General features: G+C 39.8%; 2 protein-coding genes across 4 annotated transcripts; one reads left to right on the plus strand and one right to left on the minus strand.

Annotated features, from left to right (window-relative positions):
- Positions 1-358: 358 nt before the first annotated feature.
- Positions 359-18,784, minus strand: LOC133411600 (serine/threonine-protein kinase NIM1-like). Of its 3 annotated transcripts, none has more exons than XM_061694155.1 (7): positions 18,503-18,784; positions 16,964-17,019; positions 13,407-13,468; positions 3,840-4,023; positions 2,967-3,233; positions 2,105-2,373; positions 359-1,161 (listed from the first exon to the last, which is right to left on the minus strand). In XM_061694155.1, the coding sequence occupies exons 2-7, from the start codon at positions 16,983-16,985 to the stop codon at positions 427-429; spliced, it is 1,539 nt and encodes a 512-aa protein (XP_061550139.1). In that variant the 5' UTR covers positions 16,986-17,019; positions 18,503-18,784; the 3' UTR covers positions 359-426. The 3 variants fall into 3 exon arrangements, with proteins under 3 accessions (XP_061550139.1, XP_061550140.1, XP_061550141.1); XM_061694156.1 differs by lacking the exon at positions 18,503-18,784 and adding an exon at positions 17,886-17,966; XM_061694157.1 differs by lacking the exon at positions 13,407-13,468.
- admp (anti-dorsalizing morphogenic protein) lies at positions 18,515-22,561 on the plus strand. The gene is made up of 5 exons (XM_061694158.1): positions 18,515-18,829; positions 20,409-20,545; positions 21,393-21,515; positions 21,595-21,787; positions 22,122-22,561. Exons 1-5 carry the CDS (start codon positions 18,520-18,522, stop codon positions 22,559-22,561), a joined length of 1,203 nt encoding a protein of 400 aa, XP_061550142.1. The 5' UTR covers positions 18,515-18,519.
- The last annotated feature ends 160 nt before the right edge of the window (positions 22,562-22,721 follow it).

Consider the following 22,721-nt stretch of genomic DNA (forward strand, 5'->3'; position numbering starts at 1 on the left):
ATCAAAGAAAATAATTCATATATAAAAATTATGTTATTTGACTTAAATCAAACATTTGTATTGCTTTATTAAAATTGTAATAAAATAAAAAATGATTATTTAAGAGGTATCATTCGATGTATCTATTCTTTTTATTGAGCTGTCTTATTAATTTGTATATACTGTAGTTATCACATTCAGTTTCTAAATGTGCTGTGAAGTAAATGCAATTTGCAATCATAAACATGTCTCTGTATAATTGCATGAAAATGCTTGAGTTGTCTTAAAACAGTTGAAAGTAATTCAAATTCCCACCTTCAAGGGTAGAAAAAAAAATAAAAAATTGCTACTGTTTCTTGAAATAGTTTTATTTGCTTCCCCTTCCACACACTAACTTACAGCCTATTGAACCCAAAGCGAAATGAAGACTGAAAACATGCAGAGCGCTTACATGACAATACAAACCGCAGATGTGCGTTTGTCCAGCCGCTTGAGTCTGTTGCGAGTCTCCGTCATGCACACGTAGCTGTAGCCCGCCGCTTCCACGGACGTCCTCCTCTGGACACGGTGCAGCAGGATGCGGTAGGCGCCCGTGACGGGGCTTCTCAGGTCCGGCATGTTGTCCAGGAGGTGGCGCTCCGTGACGCCTAGCTCCTCTAACGCCGCTTTGACGCTCAGCTCTTCCGAGCAGAGCGCGGCGGCCGGCCCGGCCAGGTGCGAGGGCGTGGGCTGGCCAGCGAGGCACGCTGGTGGGTAATCGACGCCCCTCATCCACTCGCCGGACATGATCTTCGCCACGCTGAGACGGTCGGCGGGCACGGGTCTCAGCAGGCCCCGGATGACCTCCGTGCAGGGGCCCGGCACGTAGGAGGGGATGCTGTAGGACCCCTGCAGGATGCAGCGCCTTAGCCTGCCCGTGTTGGCGGCTCTGAAGGGCATGGCGGCGGTGGCCATGAAGTAGAGCAGGACGCCCAGAGCCCACAAGTCCACGTGGCGGCCCGTGTAACCCGTGCGCCTGAAGAGCTCGGGCGCGGCGTACGGCGGGGAGCCGCAGAACGTGTGCAGCACGTCGTCGGGGCGGCAGAGCGTGCTGAAGCCGAAGTCGCCCACTTTGATGCAGCACGTGCTGGTGAAGAACACGTTCTCCGCCTTCATGTCTCGGTGCACGATGTTGCTGTCGTGCTGCCAAAAGAGGACCACATGAAAAAAAATATATCATGTAATAGCTGTATGTAATGGAGTACAAATATTGATAACAAATCAATATTACTAGTCCTTTTCCAACTACCCCAAATAAATGAATAAATAACTAAAACATTTATTTATTTATATATTTATTAGGTGTAACAGAATACCACATAAGACTACAAAAGAATACAATGTGTTTTAATTTAAAGAATAAAATGAAAAAGTGAAAAATATATTGAAATATTAAAGTAATGCATATATTAAATATTATTACAATTATGAAAAACAAATGGGAAAAATACCACATAAGAATAAGAAAAGATCTAATGAAAATATAAATATTAATTCCACAACATCGGAAGTAATAACAACAACAATAACAATGAAATAAAATTTTAGAATAAATGACTATATGACTACTATATGAGAAAAAACAAAATGTATGTATGCATTTATAATAATATCATCATTACCATCATCATCAGTCATATACAAAAATGATCAAGGAATATATTCAATGAACATTGTTTTTTGAAATTACCCAAAAATATAGCAAAAATATCATTCTAAATTCTTTTAATGAAAATCTACAATTAGACTCCCCAAAAACACACAGAAAATACAAATAATGCATGCACATGTAAAAAATACCGACTCATTCATTAGGGAGTTTTATCGGTGTCCGCCATTTATGGACATTCCTTATTTACAAATAATTGTTTTCACTTACACTACATTAATAGTATGATATGAGAGTATAATTATTGCTTCATTCATGGTACTTTTCATTTTAATTTAACCATTTCCTTATCTTTATTACCTTTCTTTGCTTAGTGACTGGCTGAAATCACATATCGCTTCATACCAAATATGGTCATTGACCCATAAAGAAAACAATTATATATTTTTAATATTTCTTGTGTACGCTGACACTCACCATGTGCTTGACTGCGGCCAGCAGCTGAGCAAACACCAGCTTGCTCTCCAGGTCGGACATGCGCCCCCTGGTGCAGATGCGGGAGAACAGCTCCCCTCCGCTGGCGTACTCCATGACCAGGTACAGCCTTTTGTAGGTCTCCAAAACCTCGTACAGACGTACGATGTTGGGGTGCGCCAGCTTCTCCATGCACAAGATCTCCGAGGCAAACAGAGCCTGCGAGCGCTTGCCCAGGCGCGTCTTGTCCAGGACTTTCACCGCCACTCTCTCTGGTAAAAAAAAAAAAAAAAAAATTATCTCACCCATTTCCTGTTCTATGGTCATCATCATCACTCTTTTCCTCTTTGCCATTCACTACCACACTTCTGTGATAGCGTCACAAAAAAAAAAACCCACAAATGCCAAAGAAAAAGCAAAACACACTTTTAGGCAACCTTAGATTGATTGGTATACAAGAGTCTGTGCGGTAGAGGAGAAACTGCATAAAAAAAAAAGGTCTTCCGACTAACATGGGAGCTGGTGTTACGCTCATGAAATATTGTGCTCGTGATCATGCGGTACAACTACTAAATTTACTGGTGAAGCAGCATGTGGCTCTTTTCCAAAACTTTTTTTAACAGCAAACAATTGTATACGGTAGGTGTGACTGCAGCTGCTGGGTTGCTCAGAAGGCCTTGTGTACTGCATTCCGTGCAACTGCTTGGAAAAGGGAGTTTGAAATAATGAATGCTGAACCACATGCTGCTTCATACACTCTAAAGACGTTGTTATATGATCACATCCAGTAGCTCATTCTGGGAAATCTCCATTACAGTGATCACATGAGGACAACTAAAGCCTAAAATTACTGAGCCTGATTCACCTTTGGTCAGGTCGTGGATTCCCAGTCGGACCTGGGAGAAGTTCCCAGATCCGATCTCCCCTCTGAGCTCGTAGAAGCCCACACGCCGTCCAAAGGTGAGCTCATCCATCACCCTCTCCGAGTGGCTCAGGTCGTAGGACGCCTTGGAGAAAGCCGTGTGCCGCGCCACCTCCTGCTCGGCTTTGTTCTCCTTCTTTTTGACCGTATCCGCGACGTTCCGGGACGCCCGTTTGAACACCTTCTCAGAACGATGTCCACGGGGACCCCCTGAGGAGGAGGGGGACATACAGTTGGACATACAAAATACACATTTTTCACTTTACGTGCACTACAGAGGCGATTCTAGGATCAGAGGTTTAGGGGCTCTGAGCTCCGAGACAGTCCAGAGCATTTCTTTTAATTTTTTGTACATTTTAACGCAATTTCATTCCCACATTTATGAGGGAGAAGCATACCACTTTTTGGGAAAGTCTGTGACTAAAACTTCAATCTGATCCACAGCAAAAAGAGGAATTGATCGGAATCATAAACCTACTCTGACCATACAATTTTTTGGAGGAAGACAACTCATTTGGATACAGCAGCATCTCGACATACACATTAAAGTCTGAAGTGAGTACTAAAAATGTCTTTTTTATTTTTGCACAAAAACAATATAATAACAGAAAGTGATTGTGCAGTTGCGATCAGAAAACCATTTGCAGATTCCATGGCTATACATTAGCTTGTTTAAAAAAGGCATACAGTATAAATAAATGAAATATATCCATAAATAAATAAATAGTCTTCTCAAATGTTGCGGTTGCTGTGATTCAATTTAGGGGAGGGTAAGCACCCCCAAAAATGGGCTAGAAACGCCTATGGTGCACTTACATGTTTTTAGGTTCTCCTTGTTGCGCTCTGTCTTGCTCTTGTTAACATACATGCTCGCCGTCCACCGCAGTGTGGGGATCAGGTGGCGGCCCGCGATGTCCAGAGGGCTGTAATCCGGGCTCCTCCCACGCAGACAGACCACAGAGAAGCTTTGCAGAGGCTTCCAAACGTGAATGTGGGGAGCCTGTAAAACACGCTGGTGGGATTATCCTTTATCCTTGTCGTCTTTAGGATGTGCTGCAAGTGATGGGGTCATGGCAGACAGTTAACTGCGGCCCCTATTAGCGTGCCACATTTAGCGAGCTTTCTCTGTGTAAAATGCCAACTCAACTGTAAACTTAAAATACTTATGTGATCTAATTTTGACACATCACAGAGGAGTCTTGTTAACAACCCCGCAAAATGTTAATGAGTACAATATATAAAACGGGTCTTCAAAATCACAAAAATCCAACCGTTCTCTCGCTTTAAATGAGTTTCAGGAAAGTTAACATAAAATACCCCCCCCCCGTCCAAATGGTAACCCTCTGACACAGTGACCCAGACACACGACAGCATAACACCAGACAGACGTACAACATGACACCAGACAGTCTGTTACATGTCACCGGACTGCGAAGACTTTATCGCGTATAAGCCTGATACTTAGAGTACATGTGTATAATCCAATCATCTCCTGCTTGATGAACATCTCAGCACGTGATGAGGACACTGCAAGTATGTGCAGAATTGAACGTCATAATTCACACTGACGCTAACGCGTAAGCCTCGACAACATTATGGGGTACCCCTGCAGACAATACAAGCAAACTGTAACAATACAAAACCCATGTAATATCACAAATATGACAATAACGCGATTAAATTATATTGGTTAAAGTTGAGACATGGTGATGATATATTGTAGCATTATAATGACATAATTTTTATTAGAAAAATATAATTTATTCAATATTTTGATTAGTTATGAGTTGTTATTATTTATTTTAAATCGGCAAAATTGTGGTATTTTTTGAAACCATTAAAGTCAATTGTTTTGGTTATTTCATTCAATGTTTCAGCGAGTTCAGTGTTATATTATAATGTCTTTATATTGTATATTTTACTTTTACTGTCTTATGATTTATATTATATATTGGCATTCTGTTACAAATAAAATATGATATATTTATTTCTCAATACAAAGCATAACTATAAAACCCACAGAATATTTCTGAATATATCAATGAAATAATATATTTTCATAAAATATATTACTGTCAAATTTACATCAAGAAACAGAATTTCTTGCAATTTTTAATTTTCATCGTTTAAAATAATACTGGTTGAAATAAATCCATTTAATATAAAATCAATTTAATATAAAAACAATCAGCATGTAAAAATATTGCATTTATTCATTTATATTAAAAATATTCAATTTAATTACATGTTAAAATAAATAACTAAAATCCATGTAATAGAGAAATAAATAAAAGATTTCACTGAGTTATATATTTTTAAACTGTAATAAATTGAAATACTGTAAACAACTCAAATCCTTTTATAACTCCTAAAATACTTTTCCAGATAGAATAAAAATCTATCAGCAAGGAAAGACATTGCATTACATATTATTTAAGTTTTTAAAAATGTTATTCATCCATCCATCCATCCATCCATCCATCAATTTTCTGAGCCACTTCTCCTCACTAGGGTCGCGGGCCTTGAACTGGTTGTCAGCCATTCGCAAGGCACATAGAAACAAGCAACCATTCGCACTCACATCGACACCTACGGGCAATTTAGAGTCTCCAATTCGTGCATGTTTTTGGGATGTGGGAGGAAACCGGAGTGCCCGGAGGAAACCCACGCAGGCACGGGGAGAACATGCAAACTCCTCACAGGCGGGGCCGGGGATTGAACCCCGGTCCTCAGAACTGTGAGGTTGACCCTCTAACCAGTCTGCCACCGTGCCGCCTAAATTGTATTCAATTTATTTTAAATAAAAATATAGGAATATATAATAAATGAACCGTGACTCCCAATATAAACACAAAGTTGACTATTAGTTTGTTGTATGCATGAGAGCCAGTAACCTGTCAGGCGTTTGACAAGGCAGATAATTCAATGAAGTCATGAGAGAGTTTCAATAAGCGGGATTACAATGAAGGGAATCGCGGCCATGATTCATTTTGAAAAAGAAACTTCTAGCGAAACTTGTCCTTGATCAAGGTGTCTGTGTGCTTACGATGATCCGATGATCTCCACAGAAATGAGGAGATCACATAAGCATATCAAACATGGACTAACACTCGATTAGCATGAGGGGTGGTGGTAAAATTGCATTCGTTAAAAGGCAACTGATCTCTCTTTTTTAAACCTGGGGCGAGTCGGCAATAAAGGCTGGCAATGACATATTTTCCAACATTTTATATTATACACAGCATCGATCAATAAATACAATTGCTTTTACGAGTCTACATATCTGTCATTCATAAACATCTGCGACGTAAAAGATAGTGCCCTACGAATTCTGCCTGAGCAACAAGTAGCCCAAAAAATGATTCCCGAGCAATTTGATTCCAGTGGCGACTCTCATGTGGGGGAAATTGCCCTTCTGGGTGTGAGTTGTAACATATTGTATATTGTAGATTATGAAAATGTGTCTCATAATCCATATTGTGCTGCTTTTAAGAGTCATTTATTTCCTGTTACTGCTGACTAGTTTGTGATACAAACACAGAGACCCTGGGGCACAAATGATTGTGCCCAACAACTTTTGACAAGCAAAACGTGGCCAGGAAGCAGCATCCGAACGGACGGACGGACGGTAGAAGAAACTGAGCCATTCTGTTGCTATGCCGGTTACGTAGCTCACATTTGATTGTTCTAGCTTGCAGACTCTGGTTTGACATGGGGCACAATTAGCAGTGCCCCAACAATTCTGCCTAGCAACAAGTGGCCAGGTAGAAGAATCTGAGTCATTCTGTTGCACTGCCTGTTAGGGAGCTACATTTTAACATGACAATTTAAAGAAAAAGTCCCCTCCTTCAATAAAACGGCCATTGTTTAGAGAAAAGACGTGCTTATGTTTTCTATTTTTGAAATAATACTTTGGCCTTTGACTCCAGAATTTAACGCAAGCAGAAAATAAGGAATGCAGTGACCTGAGGCGCATTATCTTCAAGTGTGTTGGTCCTTTGAAAAAGGGGGCAGCTCCCGGACCATTTGCCGCCATGCTGAATAAACACAAAGGTGCTGGGGGCGGCCCGGGAAGGTGAGGCTCAGGGCGCCCCCACACTGATCCTGTTTACGTGCTCGGGCCTGGTTTTTGTTTTAAGTCGGAGGTGCTAAATACCTCCCCCACTGAGAAAAAAAAGATGATTAATGCCTTTGATTGAGTGCCACATTTAATGGCCACGGGGATACTTAAGGCACTTCATTAGGCAGAGCCAGGGCCCCGATCGACACACACTCGAGCAGGCCAGAAAAGCGGACCCTGGCCTTTTTTTTTTTTTTTTTTTGGGGAGGTTTGCCTTTGAAGTGGCTTGCAGGGGAACGAACAAGCGTCCCCAACAAATGCATGGAAATTTGATTAGCTCTCACTTGTTTCTTTTGACTCCACACCAGTGACATTTAAGGCCAAAGCTCGTATAAATAACAGAGGCGTTGTCGGGGCGAGAGGGACACTCTGGGTTTGGCGAGCCAAGGAGCAGTTTTGGGGAATTTAAAGCCATGGACGCATCACGACAGTGCCTGGTGCTGCTGTGCGTACTCCACATGACATGTAAGTACTGCTGTTTGCTTTGTGGAGTACTCCTAAGCCCCTCATTTCCTTATTTGGCCACATTCATCTGCATGTTTTACCAGGATTTACACATTGTGTCAGAATTTGGCCCAGAAATAATGGCAGTTGATCACAATTGGAATGGCCTGAAAATACCCTGTGTATACAAGTAGTAAGGCAGACCTATTGATCAAATAATGGATCAATCCACTGTTGGGATAGATCCCTTGAATTTTAATTTTTCATCTGAGCAAGACATTTTAGACGGTTATAGGCTTTCTGGTCCCAATGCACAAATTCAATTTAGAATGGAAGTATAATCCCATCAAACCCCTTTATGGATGAACCAGCATGGAGATCGTGAGCATGAGACAGCAGGAAGTTGTAGACTAATTTACACTGTCACTTCCTCTAGGTTTTTGTTATGTAGATTGCTGAAGCTCTTTGATCTTTATTTTTAATTTTTAATGAAATTATGTTTTAATGTCATGTATATTTTATTAAAATTGTGTAATGTTAAATATACCTATTGCTAGTTTTTATTATTTTTTGTGTAATGTTTAATTTGTAATCTAACTTCTATTTTTTTAAGTGTAATTTTAATGTTAATTAATTTATATGCAATTTTCAGTGTAATTGTAAATTTAGTAAGATGTTAACTGTAATTTTGTTGTGATTTTAAAGTACGTTTTATTTTGTGTGATTCTGCAATAACTCTGTAATAATTATAATTATTTTTTTAGTATTTTAGTGTAACTTTGTTGTGCATTTTTGTTGTACATTTTAATTTAATTCAAATGTTTTCTTTTGTAAGTACATTTTTGCATTAAAATAAAATAAAGATAATGTCTTTTGCTGGGTTTCTAAAAGCTTTTGCTAACAAAATCTTTAGGTTTAGAGGTGGTTTTGGGGCATTGTTAAGTAAGATTTGTCATTTTGCAGGGGCCGCGGTGCTCAACAAACACATAGACCACCGGAACCTGTTCACGCAGAGAATGTGCTGCAGGCGGCAGAGTCACTTTGTCTACATTGGTCAAGGTAAAACCTCTAATCACCTCACCTATATATTCTTATTTTACAAACTACATGCAAAATTGCATTTATTTATTCTTTTATTTTATTGATTTTTTTTTTTTTTTTTTACTGCAGACATTTCGGGCAGTCCCATCAGCGCGGACGTGGGCATGTGCAGGCCTCACTGTGGAGGGGCAGCAGCCAGGCCGCCCAACGAGGCGGGAGCACAAGACTATGCACAGCACGCATCCATGCTGGAGTTCCTCAGGAGCAAAAAAGTAGGTGCAGTTACACTTGGGCACCACACGGTGGCGCTATTTCCCATCGTGTCCCTTTGAGACCACCTTGTTTTACCAATGCCACATTCTGACCTTGAATCCCGCATCCGAACCAGCTGAGGATGCGCGGACCCACCGCCCCTGAAGACGTTCAGCCGCAGAAAGCGCCACTGCCCTCGTGCGGCACGAACCACGCGTGCCAGCCGACGGGCATGCGCGTGGACCGGGTGCTCCTGTTTGAGGGCCCTCGTGAGGTGGAGGTGATCCAGGAGTGTCACTGCGAGATCCAGCCGGGTCAGTGCATGCGCGTGCCCTCACTGAGGACCTTCTACTCGGAGACACCCTACGAGAGCGTGGTGGATGTGGGTGGGTGCTCGCGGTCCAAGGGCGCTCCAGGTAAATGATTTCATTTACCTCATTTTTTTATTTAGTTTTCAGTGTACTGTATCTTTGATTGAATAAAATGCTTCAATCAATTTAAAAAAAAATTCTATCAATTTTAAGTTTGTTTCCATTTCATAAGTAGTGTGATTTTGAATTACCTACATTTTTCATTGAATATTTGAGTCATTTCTCATTTCATAATATGTTAGTAATATTTTGTTTGCTTAGTTTTTATTAGTGTATTTATAATGCAATCGTATAATCGTAAATGCGTTTTTTTTGTGTCATTTTAGAATATTTTTTCAATTTGATTTGCTTTATGTCTGTGATTTTTGGCAAGGGGGCATATAACATAGGCAAGCTAGGCCTATGTTAGGGGGGCTTCAGCCCCCTAAAATGATCTTAAGCCCCCCCCCCCCCCCCCCCCAAAAAAAAAGGATTAGGTTCGTTGACTGTTTTTTAAGGACGGAAAATTTCGATCAGCACCCCCACTGCCCAAAAATAAAACAAATTACAAAAAATAAAAAATTCTGGGTGCGACCGAATCCATAAAACCGTAGTAGTGACCCCCCAGGGGTGTACCATAAAACTTAATTAGGTTATAAAATATATTAATATATATATATATATATATACATATATATATGCCTATAAACGAATTACTAACCATCGCTCTGATGGTTTCAAGCTCCCAAACCCTATCAAGGCCTGTTTTAGTTTTCAAGGCAAATAAAAAGCTGTTCATCATTTGATGTTTGCACATGAAACCTCTAAGGGTAACAATACATTTATGAAAAAATATGAAACAACTTTTCTAAGCCCCATGGGCTGCATATGTAGCCCATGGATCTAGTAAAGGTTGTTGTACGTTAACCTTAACGTTAACGTTGTCGTCGTTGTACGCATGCCTCCTTTTCATTTTAACACATTTAATTAAAGATTGTACAATTTGTTTATAAACGTTGGAAAGTCAGTTCGAAAATATGAAATACTGTAGATACATTTGAATATACTTTCGCTCAAGACTTAATAACATAAGGAACTTGAGTAACATTTTTAATTAAAAAAATAAAATTACATTAAATCTAAATAATTTATAGGGAAGTCCTTGAAATACATTTGAATGTAATGTTTAACTCTAGAAAATTACTGCAGTAAGCTTCAAGACTGTACAAATACAAATTCATTAAAATAAAAACAATGCAAAATATTTACCCATGTATTAAAATATATTTATAATATTTAATATGTGACATTTTTAAGGATAAGCCTCCACCATCTACCCCTAAACTTGAGGTTGAATGTCTCATTTTCCTTATTAGACATTATTAAATGAAAATATTGTTCAATTTGTTTTGTGTCAACAAACCAAGGTAATTCAAAGTTATTCCCATGTTTTGTTTTTGCTTTTTTTTTTTTTTTTTTTTAAAACGGAGGTGTGAGCACATTTTTATTTTTTGACATGTTCAATTAGACATGTTAAACGTTAAGTAATCCAACTTTTCCGCAGAGGGATTCTCCTGCATCCCCACCAAACTTGACTCGGCCTTGGTGGAGACCCCCAACAAAGTGGATGTGATCCAGACGGTGGCAGCCTGCGAGCTGAAGGAGAGCTGCTACAGGGTCCCTTACGTGGAGTATTACTACGAAATCGTGCACCACGGCGACGGCGTCAAAGAGGAGAGACTCAGGGTACGTTGAAGAACGAGAATAAAATAGTGAGGCTTGGCCATTCCTGGCTAATTTTTCTTTTCGTTCCATAAGCTTAGCACATGCAAAGTGGTCTCGTTTGTAATTCTGCATTCACAAGTCAAGAGGAAACGCTGCTGCAGTGTGGGTGCCAGACACTAATGAAGTAGATTTATTCGTGCTGGCCCGCGTGCGACAGACAGCACTTCGTCGGCCTCCTGACTTCCTCTCGCTTATTCACACCACAACCACAGGCACCATACTGGAGATTCTGGATGTGGACAGGAATATAACATGGAAAACATGATTTCATGCGATATTTACTGTAGGGGGAACCCATAGATGAGGAAAGTAAGGACAGTGGTGGGAAACCTATAGCACATGGGCCAAATGCAGCGTGCGAGAGCATTTGAGTTTAAGATTTACTTGCTGCAAATGCTCACCCCATGTAATAATAAACATTTAAAACGTTGTCCATAAATTGAAATTTAAGTTTATCGTTCACTCCGCGTGACACACTATTTTAAGAGATTTCAATATACAGTAGTTCACAATACTATAATTTCAATGCACTGTAACAGTACTTAATAATCATTTATTAAGACAGAATATCTAAATCTACTCTATCTGCACGAAATAAAATATGTTGCACTTTCAAGACCTTGGAAGAGTGTATTTAAGGATTAAGTGTAATTTTTCAGAATAATTAAGACCTTCATTTTGGAAATATTTTATACAGGGTACTTACTAAAATACTTTTAAACTCAGAATATTATCCCCGCCCCAATATATATATTGCAATAAATATCAATACTTTAAAAAAGTAGTGATGTAGAAGAAGAAAAAAGACCCACTCCAACTAACAAAAATAAAATATATTAGAAAAATCTAATACAGGGAACACACAAGTACTTTTATATTCAAAATTGTAACCCCTGAAAAATATTGCAATACATTTTAAAGACTTAAACAAAAAAATGTTTTTTAAACTTAAAAGTAAATGAAAATAAATTTAAAAAATTTACTCTTCACAATTAATATAATTACTTGTATTTTTTATTCATAGGGCACTCATTAAAATAAATTTAAAATGCAAACCTATAACTTTATGAACTAAAATAAATAACTATTAAAACTAATGTGACCTATATTTGTAATTTTTGCACAGCTTTATATTTAATATATATTTAATAAGTGTAACTTTTAAGGATAATTAAGGGCTCATATATATTTAATAAGTGTAACTTTTAAGGATAATTAAGGGACTTCACAGTACTTTACATTCTACATTTCAACCCCAGAAAATGATATAAAAAATTGGAATTTACGAAAAATTGTTGAATTTACGAACAATATTTGTAACTTTCAAATAAAATTAAATCAAACAAGATAAAATAAATTGAACTGTATTTATAATGTATTCATTATAAATACTACATTTTTAATAAGTGCATTTTTTTAAGGATAACTATGACCTTAAATTGGGATTATCAAGACTTTTAAAAAGGATCCACGGTCCTCCATCCCCGTTCAAGGCAATGTCACCACATATAATAGCCTTCAAAAGTATCCAAGATGAATATCAATACTTTTAAAGGACATCCACACGGATAAAAAGCGTCAAATGAATTTGGCTTCTCAGGATGGGATCTGTGTGGGGGGCGCGGGGGGCCAGTGGTGGTCTGGGCTCAGCAGTGAAGGCGCGAACTTGGAGGGCAAACACAAATGGGGCCCTGCAGGTGTCAAATCAAAGCGGCAGGCCACGCTAAACGACGTGGTCAATATTTGTGAGCTGACGGCCTGTCTCTCTGTGTTGCTAATGTTCCGCAGGAAGTGGACGTGGGCAGATGTTTGGGAGGCTGCACCACAGGAAACCGATGCCTTCTCAGGTACGTACGAGCACAGCTGCGACCGACACGTACGCACGCACACCCGCGCCAATGGCCATCACTTCACAATTGCCTGTGAGCTCTGACACCCTCTCAAGCAGACTCTTTTAAGTTAACTCCTCAAACAACAAATGTTCTTTTTAACCCCCCCTGATCTGCTCTGGGGCTTGAGTAAATAATTTTTAAAAAAATATATATATTATGAAGTGTAGTCTGCGTTAATGAGTGGTTTGTATGAGCAACAATAACCCACAACCATGTGATCGTCAATTCTGTTTTTAAATTAAATCCACAAAGACTTTAAGGGCACTCATTAAAATACCGGCAATTTAACCCCACTTTGAATTTGAGCAAAATACTTTTATTTTATGAAAATTAATGTTCTAACTATATTATAATGCCCATTTCATTTCATCTAACTCTCGCAAATAAACTTGAGATTATAGAAATGTTAAAAAAATAGTAGGAAAAAGATTTTTTTAGTTTATTTTATTTCAAAATATATATAAAACATTGGCAGCATGGTGAGCAAATCCGGCCTCACCTGAGTGGTGTTTGCATGTTCTCTCCGTGCCTGCTTGGGTCTTCTCCGGGTACTCAAGTTTCCTCCCATATCCAAACAAAAACATGCGTGGTAGGTTAATTGAAAACTCTAAATTGGCGCAGGCGTAAATGTGAGTGTGAAGGGTTGTTTGTTTATATGTGCCATGCAATTGGCTGGCAACCAGTTCAGGGTGTACCCCCCCTTTTGCCCGCAGTTAGCTGGGATAGGCCTGCGACCCTAGTGAGGATAAACAATCGTTACAGAAAATGGATGGATGGATAAAACACATTACAAGTAGCCTGGTGAGGTTGTATTTTATCAGTACACTGTAGTTTTTACATTCACTTTAATTTCTTTAGTTTTTTTTAAGTGTTAATATGAAGTTTCATTTTGCCACTTTCGATAACTCTTGCTTGCTCATCTAATTGATAATATATAGTGTCAGACGCATGCATGTGATTCTACTAAGTGCACATAATGTCAGTAAACTAAATGTTTTGGCTCATTAACGACATAATTTCCTCTTTCTTCAGGAGTCCATCGGACCCCGAAATCTGCCACTTGTGGGCCGAGAAACAATCCAGCTCGTGTGTGCCTCAGGGATACGAGCGCCACCGCTTCCTTAGCCAGCACGGCAAGATTAGCACCATCCTGTCCATCACTTCCTGCCACTGCCCAAATTGAACACCCACAAGCAAACAGAGCCCTCTCCTGGATGGAACTGCACATGACATGGTTGCAAAACCACCCCTTAAAATATTATTGTATGATATGTAACATATGTAAAAAAAGTCATAATTTTTGGAAATAAATTTAATACTGAAATAGATGTGCCAACGTTTGTCTATACAGGGACCTTGTACAGTATACGTGAGTGGATACAGTGCTTAACACATTGCATTTGCCTACCTGTTATTAAGAGAGATTCCAGCTTCATGATTTGCTTTAATGCAGACTCTTTCAGTTTGAGCTCGCTCGCTACGTTTTTACCATTTTGAACAGAAATGAGCAATTTCAAACTTAATTTGTCTGTTCAGGAACTCAAGTAAATATGGTAACTATAATTTGACATCTGAATGGAGAAAATGTTATTCCACATTTGAATTTAATCATTATTTAAGTAGATTTTTTCATTTTCCTATATATTTAATCACAGTCTTAATGTTTAATTGTGCAAAATGTTACAGTGGCAAACAATAATTTTAAATATACTTTTTAGGAATAAAACTTTGCCTTGTTTTTGATGAACACTTAAGTCTACTACACTACTGAATTTTAATGTTGGTCATTATGGTAAATATTTTTTGTGGTGGTACTTGAAGTAAAACGTTTGAGAACCACTAGTTTGAATACCAGCTTCTGATTGGGTCATATTTTGGCAATTAGGAGTTCATTAAAGTACATCAGAACCCTGGAATTCACCCAAAATAGCTATTTCGAACCAAAATTGCTTTTGAGAAAGGGTTTTTGAGACTTTTTTGTGTGTCCTGTTATGATAGACATGTCCACGATCGATCGATGTAAATGGTGCCCGGGCTAGTCCCCCCTCCCCCTCAAAAAGGTGGAAAATGTAGTATATGTTTGTCCATATATTGAAATGCAACATAAAAAATAAGGTTTACTCAATAGCACGAATTTTGATGGGACTACTATTTTTTTTTTTTTTGTATTCTCAGGTGGGGAACTTCATCCATTGCACAAAAAAAGTAAATAATTGAATTAAATGTTTTTATTTTAAAATAATTTTGGCTTCTGGCTCATAAAACCCACAAAATCAGGAATTCAAAACATTAGAATACTGTGAAGAAATCAACTCAAATTTTGTAGGCCATAAATGTTTTAAACTGAGTGTCACACACTAACCATCCACTAAACTCAAAACACCTGCACAGGTTTCTCCAGGTGTCATTAGATTGCTTCAGTTTGGTTCAATTGTCTCAGTTGGGTTCAATACGGGGAAGGCTGCAGACTCGACAACTGGCCAGAGGACCATCATTGATACCCTAATAAGCCACAAAAGTTCATAACTAAGGAGGCTGGCTGTTCACAGTGTGCTGTGTACAACCATATCAATGGAAACTCTAGTGGAAGGACAAAATCTACCAGGAGAAGATGCACCAGCAAAAGAGATGATCGTGGGATTCAGTGGATTATCAAACAGAGAAGATTCAAGAATCTAGCAGAGATCCAGAAAGAGCGGAATGAGGCAGGAGTCACAGCTTCAAAAAAACACCACATTCAGACACATCCGGGAGATGGGCTCCAACAGTCTGGTTCCTCAGGTCAAGCCACTTCTGAGCCTGAACCAATGTAGGAAGCGTCTCAACTGGGTAAGGAGAAGAAGGACTGGACTGCTGGCCAGTGCTCCAAGGTCCTCTTTTCAGATGAAAGTAAAGTGTGCCTTTCATTCGGGAATCAAGGTCCAAGGGTTTGGAGGAAGACTAATGAAGAACAGAATCCAAGCTGCTTGAGGTCCAGTGTGAAATATCCATAATCAGTCATGATGTGGGGTCCAATGTCCAGTGCAGGTGTTGGTAAACTCTGTTTTGTTAAAGGCAAGGTCACCGCAACAGTCTACCAGAATGTTTTAGATGACTTCATGATTTCTTCTGCTGAGGATGTGTATGGAGATGCAGATTTAATCTTCCAACAGGACTTGGCCCCAGCCCAGCCCATACCGTGAGAAGCACCAAAACCTGCTTTGATGCCCATGCCATCACAGTGCTTGATTGGCCAGCCAACTTACCGGATCTAAACCCCATTGAGAATCTATGGGGTATTATCAAGAGGAAAATGAGGGGTACCAGACCCCAAAACAAACAAGAAATGACAGCAAGCATCAAGGAAATCTGGGCTTCCGTAACTCCCAGGCAATGCCACAGGCTGATGGCCTCAACGCCACAGCGCAGCCAGGCAGTGATTAAAGCAAAGGGATTCCCAACCAAGTATTGAAAATTAACATATCGTTTTGAAAGTACCATATTTTGATTGATTTAATGTGACCCTAATTTCTTTTGTTTCTTTTCTACAAAAACTAAGACGTAAATGGTGATTTCTTCACAGTATTCTAATTTGTTGAATTCCTTCACGAGCTGGAAGCCCAAATTATGTATAAATAAAAAAATACTTTCAATTGTGGGCCCTGAATTTATAATCTGTTTGTTTTTTTTCTGTTTGTAATTTAATTATGGAAATAAACATTCTAATTTTTTTGGAACGGGTTTGTACATGTACTACCTCAGCCTGTAAGGACTTGGGGTCTGAAGTTGGATGTCAAAACAAACAAAAAAAGACAAAAACAAAAAAAACTGCAACTAGTAATTGGAGAGATTCTATTCTGCTTGCTGGCTACTGTCTCAATGCCCTTGAGCAAAGCATCATCCACACCATCCCAGCTCAAGCGGTGCAGCACTCTGCTCTCCCCTTGCATGCGTGCTATCTGGTTTTATGTGTACATTGGAGCGTGAGATGGATTGCCCGTTGAGGAACACCAATATGTATAATACATTCTAAATTAAAAAAGGTACATTTTCTATAATATGCTGTGCTGTGCTTACCATCAATCTGCTGTGCTGTCATACTTGTTTGGAAGCATTCCTTGGCAGCTGTATGCCTGGGAAAAACAGCAAATTTTTGTCATCTAACATTTGCAATAAAGTATCAAATTACATTGTTTATAATACAAAAATGTATTAATAATTCAAAATGTCCATTATATTTATTTTAAAAAGAGCAATATGTTCTGTGAGAAGAAATGACAGTAGGTTGGTAGACAAATCTGATAAACCAATATATTATATAATATATATATATATATATATATATACATAATATATATATATAATATTATATATATATATATATATATATATAATATATATATATTATATAATATACATATATATATATAGATCTATATATATATATATAGAGCGAGATATATCTATCTATATAGAGAGAGAGAGAGAGAGAGAGAGAGAGATATCTCTCTCTCTCTCCCTCTCTCCCTCTCTCTCGCTCTCTCTCTCTCTCTCTCTCTCTCTCTCTCTCTCTCTCTCTCTCTCTCTCTCTCTCTCTCTATATATATATATATATATATATCAAGCAATGAAAATGTCTTATCTCTAAACACACACATAAACTTTACACACACGCTTTACTAAAAAACAGTTTTGAAAAGCAACGTTGTTTAAGCTAGCTAGTTAGGGCGGGAGCTAGCTTGTTTAATGGCTAGCTATCCCAATAGCTAGCGAGGTCGCTCTAATATTTAAACAACGACTATGTGCATTGCTAGGCGAGTTGTGAGACCTTTGTACAAACACACGCGTTTAAAGGCCTTTTCGTACTTTGATATCAACATGTGTGAAAGGGCACGTTTGTGTGACACATCCAACAACATGTTCCTTTTTTTTTTTTTTTTTTTTTATGGCTTGTTTGCCCGCTTCGTCGTCGTGTGCAAGCGGGGAACTTTGATCCCACCTGCCTTCGCCCGTCCAGAATCGATCAACTTGCGGCTAAAATGAAGAAGTAAGGAAACGGCTTCGGAGCCCCTCTACCGTGTCAAGAAATTAAAGCTGTGACGACGAATCAGCTGTAACTCAATACACTAAGCAGTTATGCAAATGAGTGGGGAAAAGAACGTGTAGGAAACGACACCACTTAATCGGTTTCCATTATTCCAAATTAATGGATCCATTGGCGTGAGGGGGGCATTTCCTCGAAGGGGGGGACGCGGACCCTTGCACGCATAAAACGCACAGAGTAAAACTTCGATTTACTGCATCTTTTTTCCAACTCTCCCCCTTCATTCGCCACCTGTCTTCTCTCCACTTAAAAGTTGATTTGAGCGTTTATTGGCAGACGCGAGGACAATAGCGGCCAGTCGACGGCCTTGACACCTTTGTCAACACCGCCATTAGTCCCCCTTTTCATTCGCTGATGGGTGATTTACATTTGCGGCCAAATAGCATTTTTTTTTTTTTTTTTTTTACTACTGTTTACCATGAGATTGAGTGAGGAGGAAGAGGAGGGCGGATGCGGTATTAAGATATAAATAAGTGTCCCCCGTGGTATTCACTATTCACTTCATAACTCACTTTTTTGGTCTTGCGAGATGCTCACGCTTGTGCTTCTGGTCGCTTCGGCGTGCACGGCGGTCCGGGCGCGGCCGTCGCTCAACTACCTGGAGGAGCCCTACGCTAACGAGTCCACCCAGTCCGGGTCGGAGGAGGTCCGCTCGGCCGCCATCAAGCGACTCCTGGCGGTGTTCGGCATGGACGACCCGCCCGCAGCCGTCACGCACCGACGCAAGCAGCCTCCGCAGTACATGCTGGACCTGTACAACACCGTGGCCGACGTGGACGGCGTGACCAAGGACCCCTACCTGCTCGAAGGCAACACCGTGAGGAGTTTCTTTGACAAGCGTGAGTGGAGAACAAAAAAAAAAAAGAGCCTATAAACTTTGGTCTGTACTCTAAAAAGGAAGACAAGATTAAGAATATTGTTTCAGGATCATGCCTGTTTCCCTATAAATGCACTTTTTTTTCTGAATTGTTTTTTCTCTTTCTGAATTGTATTTCAACTTTATTATTTTTTTTCGTGTAAAATTACCTTTTCTTGTGGTCGAGTGACTTACTGTGTTAAAAATAATACGTTTAACTAGGCCTATTATATTGAAAACTGTGCTTAAATAATGATTACTTTAAACAAGTGAAAAAAAGGTCTTACATAAATATTTGGAAGCTAACAGTTTTAAAAGATTAAATGCAACTGTTTTTTTTTTTTACTTAAAAGTCCAATACTGTCCAACTCAACTGTATCGTATGTCTAATTGAACATTTGATTCAGTGATTCTTCGTGTACCACTCGAGGGCGGAAAATAGCTTTTTCTTTTCCATAAATCTACAACTTCTTATTCGATATTTTTTTTAATGTAAGAAGGCGGTTTTTTCATGTATAATTACGACTTTACGGGTGGATGTAGTTCACTTGGTAGAGTTGGATCGTCCACTGACTGAAGGAGCAGCGGACTGAATCCCAGCTCTGACTGTACGCTGTCGAAGTGCCCTTGGGCAAGACACAGAACCCTAAATTGCCTACAGGTCAGCATTGTAAATGAAAGCTCTTCTCATTTGCCTTACCTGGTTAAACAAAGGAAAGGATTTATTCCGGTAATAGTTAAACTCATTGTCATAAACTCAGAAAATTACACCAAACATACCACTACATATAGTAGTGGCTCCCTGCGAACCTGCACAGGATAAGCGACATAGAAAATTGATGGATCAGCTTGATTATAATTTTTTTTTTTTCATGAACTTACCATATTATTGTAGAACTTCTACTTTATTGTCATAAACTTTGTCAACATAAACATTTTCAGTATAAGGCGTCTGTCCTCATTATGAATGGCACCTTTTCTTTTACATTACTTTGTTCTTGTAAGATTTTGACTTTTCTTTGTTGAGTAAAGAAATAATAAAAAAAAAAAAAATCTGTCACAAAAAGTACAACCGCTTTGCAAAAATATTTTCTTTAGTTTCTTCACGTAATTTCAAAATTTGAACGTCCTCATTTGATTCTTGTCATACTTTAACTTAGTCATAAACTGCTTTTTCATAATACAACGGTGTTTTCTTTCATTTTTTTCTTTCATGTTTACAGTGTTGTTTCTCTGAGAGACAAAAAACCCATAATTTTCCTATCACATCAAGGACTTGAAGTGACGGCACTTATGTTGAGGTTGGACTGCTTCAAAAATGCTTAAGTTTTGTTTCGGTAATGTTGGTCACATTGAAAATCCTACACGACATCAAACGTGTTCAAATTTGACATCAAATATCTTCAAATTCTACGGAGTGTTCAACTTTACATGAAAGGCATTCTAATTCCCTTCAAGGGCATTCAAATTTGAAATCAGTGGTGTTAGAATTTACATTAAATAGACCATTTTAAGTGGTCCTTTACCGAGTTTTACAACGGTTCTTTTTTTTGTCTTTGCAGTTCGCAGCGAGCAGGTGGAGTTCCGGTTCAACCTGTCCACCGTCGCCAGAACGGAGAAGATCCTCACGGCCGAGCTCCACCTTTTCAAGCTGCGACCTCAGTCCGCGCTGACGTTCAATAGGCATCACTTCTGCCAGGTGTGTTGAATTCTGCACACGTCTTGGGTCCGCCGCACACCGAGCGACGCGATTGATCTGTCGCGCAGTGTGTGGAGATCTGCAACTAGATTTCATGAGTGGCAGACAGTCAGCTACTAGTTTTGCCGTGTTTTAAAATGTGAATCGCAGGTGCACGGCGTCGCAACGATGCAGATGTAACAGCCGATCAAAAAATACCACGTGGTATCACATCTGCTTTCAAATAATTTATAAAAAATAAAATAAAAAATGAAGCGAGATCCAGCTGGCCACTGCCAAGCCTTACAGATACAGTGTCTAAAGTTTATATAAATATATTGTTTTCCAAAAATATTTAACGATATTTATAATTTTGTTTCTACCTTTGGCTAAGAAGAGAAGCGTGGAGTCTCTGTCGACGAAATGCACGCGTAGCCAATGAATGAGGTGAATTTTTGCCAACAGCCTCTGAAATATCCACACTCTCTCCTTTATTTCTCATCTGTTTCCTCTCTTTGTATTATAATAATATAACTAGTGGGGGCAGAGGCCCGGCCGGGCAATCTGCTTCTTCCTTGACAATTGTGTCCTGTTGTTTGTAGATCAATGAAAAATAATACAGTAGTATTGTACCTCGAAACATGATTTCCCAATTAGAACACCAGGGGTTGCAATTTTTCATTTGCAGCGAGTTTATGTGTGTGAGGGTCAGTCGCCATGTGTGCAGGTCCTCGTCGCCGACTGCACGTTTTTGGGGTTTTTTTTCTTCTTACGACTGCCCAGTTCGGTCACGATCAGCTGTGTCGCTCGGTGTGGGGCGGGCCTTAGGTGGACGTGAAATGTGTCCGCTAACAGAGGTAATCTCCAGGTTAGCATCTACCAGCTGCTGGAGAGCACTAAAGGCAACAAGACGCAAGAGAAGAAGCTGCTGTCTTCTCGACTCATTCCGGTCAACTCTAACGGTTGGGAGGTGTTCACCATCACTCAAGCCGTAAGTATCTCCCACCCTCCAAAGTCGAAATTAACAATCTCCATTAAATGACTAACCTCGACTCGCGTCTCCACGAAAGGTCCGCTCGTGGACGGTGGACGAGGATAGCAACCTGGGGCTCCACGTGTTGGTGCGGACCATTGGGGGAAGCCAGATGGACCTGAAAATGATTCGCTTTGCGTCGGGACGCAACCACCACCAGAGCAAGCAGCCCATGCTGGTGCTGTTCACGGACGACGGACGTCGGCGCTCCACTACTCTGGAGAGCACAGGTGAGGCCCCTGCTCGTTGATTTATAAGAAATTTAAGACCTCTCATTGATTAAATATAACAGATCAACAAGGAGTGGTTCAGGAGTCTGCAGTTAACATTAGTCCATGTGGAAAAATTATAACTGCGAAGCTTTGAGGCAGATAATTTGATTTTACTTTTTTTGAATTATTCGATTAATCGCTTCAGCCCTACCACTGGGTTTATGGTTAAAACTATTGATATAGGTAATTATGAACATATAGGACAAGGTAGGGGGGCTCTTCCCCTATTATTGTATGTCTTTTCATTTGTAAAACACTATAAATACTGAATAAAATACCCTATTTTTGACAGATCCAGACAATCCCCAAGTTACCTCCATCTTGCCCCAATCCCCCATGGCTGCCCCGGCGTCCCCCCGCAGTGCCCGCTCACTTGACCAGGCGACAGTGTCGGAGGAGGAGGAGGGCGTGACCATGCCCTGCCGGCGCCTGCCGCTCTACGTGGACTTCGAGGAGATCGGCTGGTCGGGGTGGATCGTGTCGCCGCGGGGCTACAACGCCTACCACTGCAAGGGGTCGTGCCCCTTCCCGTTGGGCCAGAACATGAGGCCCACAAACCACGCCACCGTACAGTCCATCATTCACGCCCTGAAGCTGATCAAAAGCATCGAGACTCCGTGCTGCGTGCCGGACAAGCTCTTTTCCATCAACCTGCTCTACTTTGACGACGACGAGAACGTGGTGCTCAAACAGTACAACGATATGGTGGCGGGTAGCTGCGGCTGCCACTGACAACACCCCCCCCCCCAAAAAAAAAACAAAACACTGTTTGGTATTGTATTATATGTAAATAGTTATAAATGATAATATATGACAGTAGTGATATCCTGTGAACGATGTAAATGTGCATATTTTATGTTTCCCTCTGTGAATATAGTAATTGTAAAGTTAG

This window comes from Phycodurus eques, chromosome 13 (assembly GCF_024500275.1).
Source record: "Phycodurus eques isolate BA_2022a chromosome 13, UOR_Pequ_1.1, whole genome shotgun sequence".
NCBI lineage: Eukaryota > Metazoa > Chordata > Actinopteri > Syngnathiformes > Syngnathidae > Phycodurus > Phycodurus eques.